The 19,404-nt window shown below is 38.0% G+C and overlaps 1 protein-coding gene across 7 annotated transcripts in view; it reads right to left on the bottom strand.

The window, feature by feature from the left end:
* Positions 1-19,404, bottom strand: part of epha3 (eph receptor A3) — a 91,989-nt gene that overhangs the window by 3,156 nt on the left and 69,429 nt on the right. For 5 of the 7 annotated variants that reach the window (XM_068328601.1, XM_068328603.1, XM_068328608.1 and 2 more), the window contains 5 exons: positions 16,385-16,446; positions 15,075-15,284; positions 12,119-12,268; positions 11,458-11,651; positions 4,623-4,778 (listed from right to left, as the gene is read on the bottom strand). In XM_068328601.1, coding sequence (XP_068184702.1) covers positions 4,623-4,778; positions 11,458-11,651; positions 12,119-12,268; positions 15,075-15,284; positions 16,385-16,446 — 772 coding nt within the window. Of the gene's footprint in view, positions 1-1,041; positions 1,160-4,622; positions 4,779-11,457; positions 11,652-12,118; positions 12,269-15,074; positions 15,285-16,384; positions 16,447-19,404 lie in introns of all 7 variants that reach the window. The other 2 variants (XM_068328604.1, XM_068328605.1) reach the window with 2 other exon arrangements.

Here is a 19,404-nt window from a genome sequence, read left to right as displayed (position 1 = left end):
CATTCAAGCAAAGGGAAAACGTGAATAGGAAGTTTAAAGCATATTATTTCATGTGAGGTATGCATAATACGTATGGTCATACATTGTAGTTAGTCAGCTATTTGAAACATTCCAAAAGAACAATATATATTGACAACATTCTTGAAATTACAGTGCTCAAGAACTCAAAGCAAATGATTTGACTCCTTCCTGCCCATCTTATAGTAAGAAATATAATACTGTATTAGTGGATGCAGTGAAGTTACATTCAGAGTGGTAGTATTACCATGGCTAACACTTTCAGTCATTGAAATGTTTTAGTACTATTCAAAAATCTTCTAAATAATTTGCAAGTAACACATTTAGTTCTACAGAGCAGATGTCTGAAAAAACATTGACCAGCCACAAACTACAGGTGCTAAAGGCATTGCCTCACTTGCTCAACAAAGTAAAGGGATAGTTAGCTACAAGATAACATAAGATACAATGGGTATGTAAACAATTAGATTGAGTTCTAAGTCTGAATGAGTTTTTGTCCTTTGTTGCATTAACATATCTGAAGTATGATACAGAAACATAATAGCTAAGTTTCCATCCATTCTCTAATACTGTAAATTATGTTAACTTGCACTTTGGCCTCCTATTTCTTACAAAAAATCAAATGCATGACACAGAAGCCATTACAAGCAGTTACTGTTTACTGATAATATTGTTTGTGGATCTGCATTTTTCAAAATGAGACTTCATATGTTGGTATCATTTAAGATTGATCATCCATCCATCCATCCATCCATCCATCCGTCCATCCATCCATCCATCCATCCATCCATCCATCCATCTATCCATCCATCCATTTGCAATATTAATCAATAATACCTGAGTCAGTAACAGTGTTTGCAGATGTCAAACAATTTCATAGCTTGTAATCATAGACTATCGTTGGATGGAAGCACAGCTATTGAGTTACAGGTTGCCAACTAACTATCCCTTTTGAAAGTGACAGCTCAATCAGCGATTCTAGTGATAAGTTAGTGCTTTTAGGAGTCTTGGTCCACCACCCACCATCCAGAGCCTGAGGAGGCGGAGAGAAGCTGGGCATTACAGTGTAGTGATTCCCATGGACGGCTCCCATTCTGGGCAAGTGGCCGGCGTGACATGGACCTCCGTCAGAACCACTCTACTGAGACACAGCCAGGCCCGGTAAAATTACAATTTTAAAAATATTGTTATCAATTTTCACTTTCCACAAACTAGTAACTAAAGCAATTTTAGGTGGAATAAATCAGATTTTACACTTAAAACAGAAAGTGAAATTTAAAAAGTATATAGAGACTCTGCTCATGGCCATTTCCTTATTTATTTAACATTATTCTTGGCGCTTGCTTTCATAACCATATAATAATCAATCAATCATCAATCTATTTTTTTTTCACTGTATAATGGGACAGGGTAGAAAGGGGACCTTCATCCTTTAACCCTTCCAAAAACAGTGACACTGGAAATCAAACAATAATACACATCACCTGCATGAATTCAAAACACAGGAATGTGAATTGGTATCAAGCTGTATTTTTGAAGAGAGATGAACTTGAAGTCACTTGCCCTTGAGTTACCCATCTGATTATTTGTAACAAAAAATGTAAGCAGTATGCAGGTCCTGTTGCCATTGTGTCGTGCAGACAAGTTAATACTGTATTTTAAATTTTGTGGAAATGAAAGCGTAATCACCCTTTAAGCTTTGAAACAATCAATCTCCATCGGACTGTTGTCCTACTGAATCTATTGAGTCAACCCAGATGTGTGTCATCTTGTTTTGCATGGCAGAGGTTAAGTTTAGCATTTTTTAGCTAATGTGCCCTCCCAAAAATAACAGCAATGAGTTCAAGCTGTTTTCTTGATCTGAATCAGGAATCTTGTAAATAGCAGACTGTGACAGAATAAGAATGCATAGAAATGCTAAAACTCGAAACACATGAGGCACGAGTGTAAATAACACCGTTGGAAACTTGAAGACACACACACACACACACACACTATGATGAAATAATTAAGAGATGAAACTTTCTTTCCACAAAATATACAAAATATTTTTTGTTACTGCAGTGCTTTGGGTTCTTTAAAAAAAAAAACCCAAAAAACAAACATTTTAATCATTCTGTTGTTTCCTAAATATATCACACAATGAAGTCTTGTTGGTTTTTTTGTCACAATTAAGGCATAGATCCCCTGCACAGACTGCAAAAAGTCATATTTGGTAATATATATGTCAGCGTTTGTCTCTTTAGACAAACTTTTTGTCTACAGGTTCATCACTGCCTCAAAATACATAAAAGGTTATTATGTACAATCTACATGGATGAAGAATGTAGTCAAAATGACGTAGTATTTCCTACTCAATCCATTCCATCCCATCTTGAAATTAAGTTCAATTACTCCAGCAGATGAGTCAGCACTCTGCAGTCAAGTATGATTACTGCTCCTCAGTGGTCTGAGCACTGCCAAGCCTTGTGTTGAATTTCAAGGATTAGATTAAGACAGTACAAAATCAATATGGCAATCTATACTGAGCAATGCATAGTCCCAGCCAAGTCTGCTAGGCTAGTAGCTGAGCTAGCTCGGTGTGTCTAAGCTCCAGCATCTAGTGAATTAGTCAGTCAGTCAGTCATCTTCAGATTACCACCGCTATATCTGCCGCAGCGGGTCACGGGGAGCCAGAGCGTATAGGGCGTGAGGCGGGGGACACTCCGGGCACGACGCCAGTGCACTGCGGAGCCCCACACAAAGACATACAACCATGCACACACACACTCATTCCTACGGGCAATTTGGAACAGCCAATCAACCTGAAGCGCATGCTCGTGGAAATGGGAGGAAGCCGGAGAACCCGGAGAGAACCCACGCAGACATGGGGAGAGGATGCGAACTCTGCACAGAGCGGGACTCGAACCCGGGTCCGCCGTGTTGTGAGGCGGCAGCGCTAACCACTGCGCCACCGTGCACACTAGTGAATTAATGCTGGAAATATTCAATTTACCATCTATATGTGGAAAACACACCATAAACCAAGATGATTTTTTTGCTTTTGTTTTGTTTTCTAATGGATAAACGATGTGCATTTTCAGCTGGTTTGTTCTGCATTTTGCCTCTTGACTCTTCGGTGTTTTTGTTCAAATGGATTACAGTACGCTTAAGAATATGGTAACTTTTATGTTTCAGTTACAACTCACTGACATTTATAGCTGCCAACACAGGATACTGTCTTTGGCACAAATATAAAAAAAAACAACTTACCCTTCTCTCTGAAGTACATTTAGATGGGAAAAAACCAACTAACTAACCACCATCCATGATTCATGACTGCTGAAGACCGGAAGTTTGATAAACTATAGGGAGGGGGTACATTTTGGCTGCGGCAATGGACATCACTCCCCAACTGCTCCAGGGTCTGTCATCAACAGTGAATAACTCCTTTGTTCGCAATAATTTAAAATGTCAAATTATTTACCAGGCACAATCCACATCAATTAAACTAGCAGCAGGCTAATGGCAGCTGCGGGGGGGGGGGGGGGGGGTATGAGACAAAGAAATCCTTGCAGGCTGACTGCATCATTAAAAAAATAAATTCAAAAATGTAAAACTTACCCGCTTTTCTTCACTGTTCCGGCTTCATTTGGTAGAGGTTTAACTATTAGTTTTTATGGCTTTTTACTATCCCCATGTTTGTTATACACCATTCCTTTCAGTTCAAGTGCAAGACTGGGTCTGTATTTTTATTCTTTATCTAAGAATTTTTTGTCAAGCTGAAGGTTCCTATCTGCAAAGTTAAATATATAATCTCTGTCTCCCTGTTAACTGTGCTATCTTGTAACATGTCAACAAAAACCTTAACAAATAGCATGACTATAACATCATCTCCCAGCAAACCTCCCTCTTACTACTGTTCACAGCAAACATCTGAGGAAAATATTTCACACAACTCATTTCTTTGCCAAATATCATTTGATGAGCCAGAATGGCTGGATCGCTATCAGAATGTACTCATTTCAAAGTAATTTCTCATCTTCTTCGCATGGTCTTGTATTTTAATGCTAACCAGTATTTATTGTGAACATATGCATTTGACAGCTATGGTTTTATTTTACCCTGCAGAGGCCCTCCTCTTTTCCATTTTATCTTGTTAATTTCCCCCGTCTTATTCTTGCGAAATGGTTCACCTCTTAATCCCTATTCAATGGTATTCACAACTATCCTGCTCTCTTTCCCTCCTTGTCTTTCTCTATTTATTTATCTCCCTCACCTTCTCCATATGTGGTACACATTGAGAGCATTGCTAAAGGCTTGTCCTTATGAATGACCATGACTCATCTGAGCACTTTTAGTAAAGACTCAATAGCTTTGTTTTTTTACTTGCAGAGAATAAGTGTGTGTGTGTGTGTGTGTGTGTGTGTGTGTGTGTGTGTGTGTGTGTGTGTGTGTGTGTGTGTGTGTGTGTGTGTGTGTGTGTGTGTGTGTGTGTGTGTGCCGCTGCTGCTCATCAAGAGCCTCTTGAAATTCATGGGTCTTGTCACTGGTACTAAGGCCCTGTAAACTGTTCATGTGTATAGGCAGTGTAGCTGTAGTCTGTGTGTGCATTGTTGTCTTACTCTGTTGAGGTCTTGGCAAGGGTGTCACAAGAGCTGTAGCTGACCCCAGAGAAAGCCTCTTTGCAGGGCAAAGTCCTCATTCCATCCATCCAGTCATCCATCGTCCCCATCGAGGGAACCTCTGAACTGCTCCTGTCCAATAACAAGTTTGCCGGTCTGAGAGGAAACATGTGGAGCAAGACGGAAAAAAATCAAATGGATTATAACTAACAAACTTCCAAGGTTAATCAACTGTAATGTATTCAGTAGAACTAGAGAGCACTCTGGGAGCACATACAACCACCAATCAAGTTTACAAATCCCACTATGGTACCTTTAGGATACTCTGCCTCTGATTGGTTTGAAATTGCCCATGACACAACACTAGCGATTGTGTGACACAATTGTGACAACCTCTCAGAACTTCAAATACATATGAAATGTCATTCCCATACCAAGCCAAGCAGAACGGTGGGCCATGGTTTGCCTGTTCCCCAAGAAACAAACTCATTATACTGTATTAAACTTCATCTCTTTCCTGCTTTTGCATCATCCACATACACAACAATGTATTACAGTGTAGTCTAGCCAGGTAAATATGAATCATAAATATTAGTTTTGGGTACAAATTATTTGATCTTGTCAGTCCCTAGAAATACTGTATATTCAGTACAGCATGGAATTTAGAGTGATAAAGCCTTCAAGTCGATGGTGTGAACGAAGAGCTCACAAATGCTATTTAAGTGACATATATAGCCTTCATGATTATAAAGTTTTTTTGGCAGGACAGTTTACAATGGGGAGTGTAACCAACAGACAGTATAGTGTAGTTAACCCCTCCTTCAATAAATTACATAGAACTTCCAGTATTTTGCAGGGAGTTTTGCTGATTGATCTTTTCACTGCTGCTATCTGCTACTGCTAACGATACAACAGTCAGTTCATCTGTTGTGCAAACAGGTCTGTCATCATTTAGTTTCTGTCACTTGAGTGTTGATAACATCAAGAGTCAGTGTCAAGATGTGTATTAAGGTGTTCGTTATCAGATCAAACTACAACACTCTATATCTGACTGGAATGACAGAAATAAGTGTAAATTGGGCATCTTTGCTGCTGGAGCAGTTTCTTCCAAGGAGCCACACTCACACACACACGCACGCACGCACGCACACACACACACACACACACAGTTTGGTCTGATGTTTTTGTTACATACAGTAAGCCAGTAAAACATGTCTGGCCTTTGAATTCAGAGGGGAAATCAAATGTCAAACAAAATATTTCCATATTTTAAACACATTAAATAACTAAAATATGAGCAAAAACAGCATCATTTTCTGTCCAATATCATTACAGTTTACTGCAATACCAGATGCATGTGGCAAAATGTAGCATTACAATTGATTAGACTTGATATTTCAATTGGATCACATCAAAATAAATGCACCGTGTTGGGCTTTGGAGAGCTTAGTTAACAGTACAAGGTGAAGTAAAGGCTACATGATATGTGCTGAATGATGATTGCAGAAAATGGTGGCTAAGCAAACTACACAGATATATAAAAATAAAGTAAGAAAATGGAGAAGTAGCTGCAGATGTAAAAACAAAACAAAACTAGTTTGATCTCTACTGTCATTCCCAATGCTCATATACAGTAAATGGGGTTCACATTGCTACTGTGAAACTTGATCACACCGTAGCAAGTAATGGGAAACAAGGTCAAATCCAAATTAGTTTGAAGTCAGACCAATAGAAAAGTGATTAGTCAGATCATTTTGTGTATTTATTGTTGAAATGGGATTCAAAACTGGGTTACAAAGGCACTATTTTTTTCTAAGGGACAGGCTGCACCTGCCTAGCAGAAGAGACAAAGGTACCTACGTCAAGACAGGCACAAAGGCTCCAACACATACATGAATGTATGCCCCCATACAAAAAGGGAAAAAACACTTTCAAACAGGACTGGACAGAACAGAGAAAAACACCTCTATGTGGGGAAACTATTCATAACCTTGTAAATAAACCCATTTGAATAACATGAGGTCTACTTCTACCTGACTCGATTGGATTGGCATTGGTTTTAAATTGTTAAATTCTGAAAGGGAAGGCTTTCCCAGAGAATGGAGAAGTTGTCATTCTAATTAGTAGATAGACGAAAAAAAATCAAATTAATATTTGTCCTAAATCTATTTTAACTTCAGCAAAGCAGTCATTTATTCTTGGGAAATGGAATCCAGAATCATGTAACTGTAAATTTAAATATATCTCACATGCATTCTAGCTTCCAATTGTAGAAATTCATCATTTATTTGCTCTGTCAAATATTGTAAAACAGTGCTCCAAATAATAATATTAACATTTGTATTCACTTCGTCATAATATTTTGTCAGAACAAAACTTACAATAGTTAAATTGGAGGACAACATGGTTGTCTTTTGTTTATATAAAAATGTATCTACAAATTTATTTTGAGGAATACCGAATTAAAAAATACTCAGTTTAGTCAAAGGTCTCCTTACAGAGGTGGATTTTTTTCTATTGTTTGAATTAAGATGTATTACATGTAAACTTTACTCTCCATATTTTCTATTCTTGTAAAATGTATTTAAATTAAAATAAATAAATAAATAAATAAATAAATAAATATATATATATATTAGAAAAAATATTAGAAAAAAAATATTAGAAATAGAAAAAATTAGAAATTAGAAAAAAAATTAGAAATTAGAAAAAAAATTAGATTAGAAAAAATTTAGAAAAAAAATAAAAACACAAGAAAATCATGAAGTTGCCATTTCACATAGTTTTTAAAAATACCATACTAATCCAACAATGACAGAAAAAAAGGAAAGATGACATTTCATTTCAAACAGAGACAGGATGCATTCAGGCAGTGGAGTGGGTGTTATTAAAGTGCTTGAGTCTTTTCCTGCCAGATCAGAGGCCTATCCAAATTCTGGGGGCCTCCAGGAACCCCTAGAGGGACTGGTGAGTATAGGAAAAGTGGGAGGTGAGGTGGTTTGAATTATGGGTTAGAAATGGAAATGTGTGAATCTCCCTAAGAGGACAGTAAATATGCTCTAAAAATTTCAAAAGTAAAGGTAAAACTTTTAAAGTAGCATGCAGAATAATTCTGAATGTGATGAATGAGTAAAAAAAGAACTTCTTACAAAAAATTTCTCTTCTGTATCCAATTTTCTTTTTTGATCTCATCTCTCATTTCATTCTCTTTCTTCTTCCCTCTCTTGAAGAACTGATAGGAAAGCCAAAAATGACTATGTTTCCGCTACCTTATCAATTGTTTTTGTTTTTTTACTAATTACATTTCCAGCAACATCATTAGCAGCTCGAGGGAGAGGATGATTGGAGAGAGAACAGGGAAACAGGGATGTGACAGAGAGAAAGAAAGGGAAAAGCATTTATTTGATGGCACAAGGGGGTTCAAAACTCTGTGAACTTCGCACAATATACAAATGTAAAAAACAAGAACATTAAAAATGACAAGAGAATAATCCCCACTTACAGTATTTTCCGCACTATAAGGCGCACTGGACTATAAGGCGCACCCTCAATAAATTGTTTGTTTTATAATTTATTTCATATATTAGGCGCAACGGATTACAAGGGGCACACAATAAAAAATAAATAACATTTATTTGATAAACTGCAGCGGCTGTAGTTGCGCAATCCGTCCACTAGATAGAGCCGCGCTGCTCAGACAGTCATGATTGGATTCATGACTTCCTGACTACGTTTGAATGGCCCTATTGTTATGTCAATAAGCCATTCTGAGCCTCATCAAGGAAACCTGATCACTTGATTACTTTGCCATCTTAGAAAGAAGTCAACACGCATATTAAAAACCTGACATTAAAAACTGGTTAAATTTATTATGAGTGCAGTCAGTGCGAACAGAGCGGATTATTTCCTGATCTGAAGTTCGAAGCAGATATTTAAGCTCCGACGTTCATCTTCGTTTATTAATTTAATATTGTTTTGATGGATCGGTAGTCCAGTCGGAGGTGAGGTGCAGCTATTTGCTGCTGTGTGTCCTAAATAATTTTGTAACTAGTTTTTAATGTCAGGCTGCTAATTTACTAGCAAATATGACAATGTTTTACTCCTAGAAATGACTTTAATGTCGGTGTCTCACCGCACGTCGCTGCAGACAGAATACACAAGCCTGAATGCGCTCCTCCGCTTCACGTCCATAGCTATCAAGTACATTTGTAAATCAATGCAGCACGCCCGTTGGCACCTTTGTCTAGCAGTGACTCTGCTCTTGAAATTTCAGAAAAGGCTGGAAGTTCAGCTTTGAGGGTCTTTCATTCACCTTTATGCCAGTTTCTCCATGTGTTTCCACAGAATAATAGAATGGACCATAACTAGATTCAATATGACAGCACAATGGCATTTTTAAGACCAGTTAAGTTTAAAGTGGGTTATTTCCGACGCCAAATAGTTAGGAAATACTGAGATCAGTCAGTCAGTCAAGCTTTATTAATAGAATTGTTGAAAGGTCCTTATGTTTTGCTACGTAATCACCGGTGCTCCCACAGTCTGCTCTACCGTCTGAGAGCAGCTCACTTCGGTACTTCGGTGACACCCCTTGACTACTGTTGTTAGGGGGCGTGGGCACGAGTGCCTTGTGAGGGTGCTCTGGTGGTGGAGTGCGGCATGACTGGCGGCCAGACTGCCGGCTTTTTTTCAGCGATCATGTTTTTAACCAATATTAATATGAATAATAATCCATATATAAGACGCACCGGATTATAAGGCGCACTACGGGTTTATGTGAAAATGTTAGGCTTTTGTTGTGTTACTGACAAGAGCAACCTCTATAAAAGGCAGCCATGCATCCTGACACACATCAAGAGTGACTCATAGACATATATGGAAGACAGACTCCAGTCATTTACCAGTACTAAACATTATTTGGAATCATATGATAAATCAAACAGAAATAATGTAAGTGATATATTCTTTTTATTTGGCCCCATACCAATGGACCAACAGACTGACACTGGTCTGCAGTCTAGAGGTTGGGGACCCTTGATCTGAACCCCATTAAATTCATTTTTAGTCCAGCCCGAGCTATAATAAAGAATTTTAATCTCCAGAGGTTTTACATAATTACAGAAAAGACTTATCTAATAGCTTTGATATCTCATGGGATTAAAGAGGCATTGAAATAAGTCGCCCCTGCATGTTAAGTTGATATGCATTTTGAAGGTGTACCAGTTGTACCATGATCCATAACATAAAACAACACGTTTTAAAATTGAAAACATAATAAATGGTACATGTTCTAAGCTTTCTGCAAAAACATTCCAACAGGCAGTGGCTTCTGATCCTGTCTGGGCTCCCGTTGGCCGATAGTTATTCTCCGAAAGGTAACCTTGGCCCACTGACCCCAGTCCCTTTCCATCCACATGTGAGAACAGTAAAATCTGACCAGGTCCAACCCCTGAAGCCCGCAGATGATCTAGGCATTGGTCTACCAGGCATTGGTCCAGGCATTGGTCTACCTTTGTGGAAGACCTTTACCCAGCCGGGACAGCCCAAAGACAAACGAGGTGTTTGGAGCTGAGTGCAGCTGCTCCCGCTGTGCCACCATACACACACACACACACACACACACACACACACACACACACACACACACACACACACACACACACACACACACACACACACACACACACACACACACACACACACACACAGACCTCATAAATCATCACAGCCGCCTCGGTCGGCCAGCTTGTGCTCGCCCGGTGTTAAAAGCCAATCAGGGAAATTACATGCAAACTCCAAGGGACCTATTTTCACTTTCTTAAGAAATCATTAGTCAATGTTATGAGCTCTGACGTCTCCATAATACCGCAGCAGTCCGCCATAGACCAAGCGTCTGTCACCCTCCCTACTTGAAATCGACAACTGAACATGGGCTGTTCTGGTTCCCTACAGCCCCCAGAGAGTGAATGGTCCCAAAAAAGGAGCAAAACATAAGGGTGGGTGAAAAGGAGGCTAAGACACGACAGAAGAACAAGAGAGCATGCAGAGAACAAAGTGTCACAAGATGGAAAAAGAAAAAAAAAAGACCAATTGAGATAGTTTGATGTAAATATTGCAAAAGGAATGTCATATTTTTAGCTAATTTCATTGTAACGCTCTGCAAATGCAGAAAGCATAAAGGCAATGTTAAGGTCATGCTACTGTAGATCCTGGTTACAATGGTGAAAAGATATTCTGATCTTGAGAAAAGCCCTCCCATTTTCACCCATCCATGTCACTTCATATTTTTATTGTCCATTACATTATAAGTGCTTGATTATGTAGAACAGAAACCAATATTTTCTGATCATTGAGTGCATTGACCTTCACTAACCTATAATGTTCTACATGGAAATTATAATGGAAGAATTTCTGTTGGCAACTTACAGGAAACAGAGGCAGCTAGAGAAACAAAAAATACATTCATTCTTTACCGGTTTTTTATTATTAATTTGTAATATCCTGATTTATATATACTGTATAACACATATTTGAGGCAGCAATACTTGTTATTTCCTTTCATTCATCGCACTTCCTGTAAAATTGATGTTAACTCACTCATTCACATCTAGCAGGCTTTACAATTCTGAAAGGGTGACTTGCAGGGTAGTTGTCACATCAGGTTTACACATGCAAGCAGCTGTAATGTAGTACAGCAGGTGAAGGTTTACCATTTTGTCTTCTTAAACCATGTACAGACTGTGTTGCATTGCTTGAATTTACTCTGTTTTGTGTCTGTGATCAGCCATCAAACTCCAAAACTGAAAGAGAATTCAAGATGCAAAAATCGTTCTGATACCTTGACGTTGTGTTTGCTGTGATTTTGAGGCTACCAGGGTTGCGGATGAGCTTATCCAGAATACTGACAATCTGTTCAAACTTGGGCCGGTTGTTCCTCTCCTTCTGCCAACAGTCTAACATTAACTGGTAGAGGGTAGCAGGGCAGTCCATGGGAGGGGGGAGGCGGTAACCCTCATCTACTGCCTTTATTACCTAGATGCATGTATGAAAAGGCAATAGTTAAAAAATGGTAGCTGAGATACATTCATCATCAAAACATTTTAATGTATAGTGGTTACAGCTTTGTTATTGGTTTTTAATGTACATGTACAACTAAGTAACCCTCTAAGGATATATCACTATAATTTACTGGAAAAGGTGAATATAAATACGATCGCACAAATTTCCCCACTGTGGGACAATAAAGGTCTTTTATCTTTATCTTTATCTTATCTGTCTGTTTTGTTGTTATTTTAGTAAGAACTTTGACGTTTTCAGTCTTGACATTTTGAAGCCTTAGTCATACCTAGCAAAGGCCTGAATATGAACAAGACATCTTTTCGAAATCAGTGGGAGTTGAGTCCATTTACTCACATTGCATAAATGCTGCAGTGCTGCTGCAGTGGTGGCTGCATCAATCGAGTATCCCATATAAAGGAAGTTTACATGACAGTACTCACATCCTGATTAGACATCTCCCAGTATGGCCGTTCCCCATATGACATCACTTCCCAGAGCACAATGCCATAACTCCATGCATCACTTGCTGACGTAAATTTTCTGTAGGCGATAGCCTCAGGCGCTGTCCAACGGATTGGGATCTTACCTCCCTGGGCGATAGCAAACAGAAGAAAGACTTCAGATCAACAGTTTTTAGCAAAATTTGTAACAATTAGAATGTCACACTGGGTACATTTATTTTTAAAAGTAGCAAGAAAAAACTCCAACAATAAATTTGTCTTAATTGATGGCATGGAACCTTATTGTAAACCATAATGCTTAAAATCTAAAAGTGTGTGGATCAACCTAAAACTATTAAAAATAAACAAACACACTATTAAACCATAATCCAATGTTTCCTGCTTAACTTCTCGCTGCAGACTGTTGTAATTTCAGCTGGGAAATAGGACAAATTATCCAAACAGGACTGAGGAACCAGAGTAGATGGCAGCCAAAGCAAACAGAACCATCATCCAAGTATCTCAACCCATGCTTGGTATTGTGTAGTAACACATGTACATACTACGCTCTAAAAAACATACTTTTCTTCCTAATTATAAGGAACCAGTCAGGAATGTAGCTGCGCTTAGAGTCATGCTATACACACCTGCTCGCTAAAGGGTCAGAGTGCAAGAACACCATTCGCAATGGACACAGAAACATACATAAACTTGGTTAAATAAAGATTTATTCTTAAAAGTGGAGACTAGTGAATAAAAAAAAAGAAATTTATGCTAAGGGCCATGTGCGGAACGTTTTTTGATACTATAGTTTTACAGAGTTTATTATTCTGAACTATTATTTTAGAGTATGTATTTCTGAGAGAAAGGCAAACGGCACACTGACTGTTTATTTGACAAGCAATTCTCAGCCAGCAAATTATACTCTGTTTAAAGGGGCAGCATGCATGGACTACCACAGGTTCCTTTGCGGAAATTGACGACACACACACACAGACACACACACACACAGACACACACGCACACACGCACACACACACACACACACACACACACACACACACACACACACACACACACACACACACACACCAGAAGAACTTGAAAGTTCAGATAGACTGTTGTTAAAGGTTAGTGAGGTAAAAATACAGTAATAGCCACATTTATTGTATGTTTTTCAATTTGTGAAACAGATAATCAAAAAATACTAAAATTTCACCTTTATAGATGGTTTTAATCTAACCTGAAAAATTTGTAAAGTTAAGTCTGAGCAGCCAAGTAAATATGATTTGCATATGATAAATTGGTTAAAGCAATAAATATGTCCTGGGAAAACAGATGAAAATATGGAGATTAAATGTTTGTCATGTCCTGAATTTTTTCTTGGCATTTCACAAAAGAAAAAGACTTTTAATGTGAGATATATTGCTGATGAAACAGGTGCTGAGATGTGCTTTAGAAGTTCTGTCTTTTTTCCACACGTATAGAACATCTGTGCCGAGTATGAACAACTTCATCTAGTTCTGTAGAGCTACAGAATGTAGATTTTGTAGATATCACACATTCCATCAGGGCTCATAATTCTTCTCCACAACATCTCATTTTGGGGAGAAAATAAATACAGGTAGTACTCAACTTACAAACATTCAATTTACGAATATTAGCAGATACGAACAAACGTGCGATGCTGTATCTGACTATTGTACTGTAGTTCCCATCCCTGCCACAACCCATGCCAAGCAGCACCGCTGCGTTCATGTATCTCCCACACTTGTGTCTTGTTATTGCTTGTTGTTATCTCTCTGAGCATTGTAGAGAATGAGGCTTTGTACCTTGGATACTTTACTGTTTATCATGGTTGATAAAGGGAAGCAAGTGAAGATAGTGGCAGTGTGGATCATCTCTCTGATGACAATTCTGCCTCCGACCAAAAATAATTCCCTCCCCCTCGTCCTTATTTTCCTTCGTTCGAAAGGTAAGTTACATGCTACAGTACCATACAGAGGATCTTCAACAGCTGTATCTGGCTGTTGTTGTTGAATGCACACAAAAATGCGATCAAGATCAGTAGTTTCTTCTTCTCCACAATGATTAAATTACAGTATAAGGAACAAAAGCATATTGTAAAATGATCTGAATTAAAAGCAATCACTTGAATCTCGATTGATGCTGAATGGTAGACATTGGAAATATACCTACGTGTTTTAGTATCATATTATATGGTTTAAGTCTTATTTTATGCACAATAACATGCTATTATGTGTTTTTAACGGTTTTCTAGTGATTTTAAGAGTCCAGGACTTGTTGTGAACAGATGTTAAGTTCAGTGAAATTACTTAAACTTGGTTATTATTTCTTGGTGTATTTCTTTTAAAACCAATGTATAATCGAGAAACAAACTTCCTGTATTTTATTTGTTTATGTGCTGTTTTAATATCCTGTACTTGTTTCCGTTAAATATTAACAAACATAACTTTCATATGTAGAGTAGTGGTGACATTTAAGTGACCTAAAATGGCAACTGTAAATTGAAAATTAATAAATAACTACTTACAAATAATTCAACTTACAAGCAACCTCACAGAAACAATTTTTGTACTTTGAGGACTAACTGTATTGTTTTTAACATAGCTCTGTATTTTGTGTGTTGTTTTTCTTTGCTCTGGTTAGAGTATAGAAGATGGGCTTTTTTAAAATTCCAACAGAGAAAATAGTCTTGTTCAGATTTTTAAAACAGGAAAAGGGGAACATTTTCCCAAGGTTTATATATATATATATAATAAAAATAACACATACTAAGCTATATACACTGTGTACTGCAATGCATGAGGCATGTTATGTAACATGGCTATCAAGCAACACATTTCTGTAAATAATAGCATGCCCCACGCCAGTGCCTATAATATTTAATCATGCTGTCATTCATATCCTTAATTGTGGATTTGTTTCAGCTCACCCTGGTGGTGTAAGCTGCCTCCGGGTCGTCCTCCAGAACTCGGGACAAGCCGAAGTCTGACACTTTACAAACCAGGTTGCTGTTGACAAGGATGTTTCGGGCTGCCAGGTCTCTGTGAACATAGCCCATGTCTGACAAATACTTCATGCCAGAGGCGATGCCACGCAGCATGCCAACCAACTGGATACCTGTAAACTGGGCATCATGTTTCTAAAAGAGGAGAAGGAGAATAACACCAAACCGTCAACTCAAGACTTGTATATTGCTGTATGTACTAACTTACTAAGACATAAAGTTTGTCTGATCTTTCTTACTATGTACATATTCAAGTAAACAGGTTTCCAATTTTTCATTAACCTTTAAAAGCTACTGTTGGGTCATGAAACATCGAATCATAGAAGTACTGATCTGTGAAGTCCAGTATATAACCACACTGGTTATGTCTTCAGTTTGTTTAGTTACGGCATTTTACTACATGTTGATTAGAATCAGAATCTGCTTTGATGGTTTAGTGTAAGTACACATACAGGGAATTTGACTCCAGTTTTACTTTGCACTCAAGGTTTTCCCCAAGGAATAAAAAACTGGCAGTTAAAACAAATATGCTATGTATGCATACAATGTAAACTGTACACACTTTAATTTAAAAGCAAGTAAATCCTCAAAAAAGACATAAAAATCTGTTAATGCAAATCTTCAAGATCTTAACAGGATTTTTAGCTTGATAAATGTTTGGAAACCAATAAGATGCAAACATTTCTATGTTTTATACACTTTATATGCATATGTATGTACTTGTATACATTGTAAGGGTTTAGCTATACTCTATTTTGCATGATAGTGAGTTTGCATTGTAGCCTCTTTGTTCTGTGTTTGTCTAACATTGCATCATTTGCAAGATTAGAAAAGATGAATGTGCTCCTCATCTTCTTCCATTTTATCTAAGGCCAATATGTAGCCCATGCTGCTCAGTAGTCACCTCATACAGTAGGTTTGCATATGGTCCAGCAGTGGACTACAATCTATTATATGCTGTGAATGTATGTGCATGACACATTTTCATTGATGAAGTGCAGACCCCTGGGAAATAACAGCTACTCCTGCTGTATGTTTTTGGATGTTCTGCAGACACATGTATGGAGGTTTAAAGCAGGCATCAGAACATATGCTTTCATGCCAGTGTTACACCTTGGTTTATGTTTTCTGTTTTTTTCAATGAGGCAGTGTTACTTCAAATGGGTGTGTAGGTATATGATGCCTTATAAAGTATTCTTAGCTCTAAATGAGTGTTTGTACGTGTAAATTCTTACCCTCAAGAAACTGTCCAGGGATCCATTCTCCATGTATTCTGTGACAATCATGACAGGTTTACCTGTGACACAAGTTTCTTCCATTACAAACTGAGAATGACTTAATAAATGACAGAACCACAAGCTAAAAGAGCAGACGCCCACAACGCAAACATATCAATTTTGGATTTACTCTTTATACGGAGTCAACAGGAGTGCTGTAACTTGACTTAACGCAGACGTTCATGGAAGCTGATAAGGACCAGGTTCTGCTCTACTTTCTGTCTATCGCTCACATATCAACACTCAGAAGTACAAAATGATCCTAGTCATAGCCTAAGGGCCCCAGTAGGTCAGCTGTCAAAGTATGACATCTTTATTTCTTTGAGTTGATCTGACTTTAAATCCGCACTATCATCTGTATTTGATTACACTATAGGGCCAACACAAGGTCCTATAGGGGTGGGGCGTTCCTCTCAAAGAAACCTTTAAATCAACCATGAACCACATGGGTGCAAGGACTTACTTGTGGCCTAAATGGCTTTATTCTGACTCCTTTACTTTTGACTTACCATTACCCATTTGTGTCTTCTCCTTTTACTCTGATTAATGTGCCCTGCTCTCTTTAATTTCCATCCTGCCTTTTCTTTATCATCTTTTTTGATTTTTTCTCTCTTTTCCCTTTTCCCCATACTTCCCTTTATCTGTCCAATAATGATATGACCTAAGACAATGAAGTGGTTGCCCTTTTAAAAGAAATAAATCCAGTACTCTCACAGGAAATAAAAAAACCCCCACTCCATCAGTAATGATGGAGATTGACTGACTCATTATCTTAATGATATCAAAGCTGATCTCTGTTAATCATGATGTACTGCAATTATAATGTCCCTATGAGACAATCAGATTCAGACACATCCTAGCTGACACCACAAACAGCGTAAAATGAATGAGCCATGACAAAATGGGTTCTACTTATTTTATGATCATAAAGACATCATAACAAGAAAATGACTTCCAGTTGTGATGCATATATACCCTGATATACTGTATACAAGCACGTCTACAGTATCTTTCTTAATTTCCCCGTGAAAAGACTATAATTTAAGGTTAACATGACGACATGCATTTACAGCGACTGTAAGAAATACAGACACCATAAACACTCTCAACCCACTGCTCCCTCCCTAAAAGACCATGATGGACCGCTTCATTTACCAGTTGATGGCTTTTATAGTCAAGACACACACAACACACACTCCTGGTTGTCCCTCCTGTCCTCCACCCTCTTCAGTTACTGCTTTCTTTCTGTTCTCAATGCTGGCACCAAAGATAAAGCCCCATTTGTTCTGTGAAGATAACTGTCTATGTGTGTATGTAAAAATGTAGATGTTTGTATAGGCGTGAAGGAGAACATGCATAAATGTCTGTGTGTGAATGTGTGTGCACGCGCCAGCAAATATGTGGCCTGTGGATCAGCCAAAAGCAGCAGCAAGGTAAATGGGGTGTGAAGTCTCAGGATTATTAAGAATTAAGAGAAGCAGCTTAATAAATCACCCTGGAGCAGTGTGTGTGTGTGTGTGTGTGTGTGTGTGTGTGTGTGTGTGTGTGTGTGTGTGTGTGTGTGTGTGTGTGTGTGTGTGTGTGTGTGTCTGTGTGTCTGTGTGTGTCTGTGTGTGTGTGTGTGTGTGTGTGTGTGTCTGTGTGTTTCTGTGTGTCTGTGTAGTTACAGTATATGGATTGAACCTTCTAAAACTATGCCCTGAATGTCCTCATACTACCTTAGTTCAAACAGATGTTTAGGGTATTCCTCCAAAAGTACATTATATGAACAAGCACGCACAAGTCTACTGTTAGATATTGGGGTTCCACTTCATGTGAAAACAATAAATTAAACCGCACTCTTATGTTATTCCAGTAGTTCTCAATGGTCAGAGAGTAATAGGAAGAGTTGTGTAAGATTTATTAGACAAACAGTCTCAATGATGAGGAATAACACATATAAGAACAGTTTGACTTTCAATATGTGCTGTGTAAGGTTGAAAAACACGGAGTGTTTTCCTTTTTCCTTTTTCGTCTAATTTCTGAAGAAAACATTTAGTTTAGAAGTCACCTTTTCTGACGTTACAATTCCACACTGTCTTTTTATCCATATTTTAATTTCATTTTTAGAAAACTTGTCACAATACAGGTTTTCTAAAAAAAATCAAGTTTAGCAGTACTCATATGAGTCTGCCAAAAAATGTAAAAAGAAAAGGCAGGACAGGAGGATGGTTATTTAATCAGCACAGTATGGTCTGAATGTCTGGACTCCGGCTCTTTATAATTTGCACTTTGATTTCTTGCTGTGCTGTTCCTAATTAAAGTCATGCTTGTGAGTCAGAGAATTCAAAAAACTGAAATTGAATGAAGCAGGGAGTAGTTAAGCCATTAAGATTACACGATAATGTGGAGAATAATATGAAATGAACAAATGAGACCAAATAAAAAAAAAACAACAGAAAATTGAGGACCATTAAGTAAGGGAAGTTCTCCATGTACTTTATTCTACTCTTTAAAATAACTGTACTGGCACAAATACTTAACAAGCCCAGTGCTGCAGGGAGAACTAGAGCCCAGGCCTTTTTCTCAGCAACAAAGTTCAGACTCATTATATCCCTTTTTCTGCAGTTATTCTTTTTAAGAGGCCTTCCGTGTGCTAATGATAGTCTTATAAAGAGGCCCAGAGGGAAGCGAGTCAGAGATATGGATTTATAGATTTATGCCTGCTTTGGACACAGGCTTTGATCACAGCACATTGATCTGCAGAGATTTACACCACAGCAACTCAATAAAACTACTGCGCACTTTCACAGAGGTGTAGGCCACTTCAGAGCCATTTGTCAAAGACAATTGCAAATCCGGAATCAGTAAAAAGACTAAGACGAAACCTATGATGGAATGTTAATGCAAATCCTATCTACAAAAGAATTGCTGTATTCTATCCACTTGCCAGTTGTCTCTCACAGTATTTCTACATCTTTTATTTTATCAAGTTGTGG

The sequence above is a fragment of the Antennarius striatus genome, chromosome 12 (assembly GCF_040054535.1).
Source record: "Antennarius striatus isolate MH-2024 chromosome 12, ASM4005453v1, whole genome shotgun sequence".
Taxonomy (NCBI): Eukaryota; Metazoa; Chordata; class Actinopteri; order Lophiiformes; family Antennariidae; genus Antennarius; species Antennarius striatus.
This window is presented reverse-complemented; position numbering and strand designations above follow the sequence as displayed.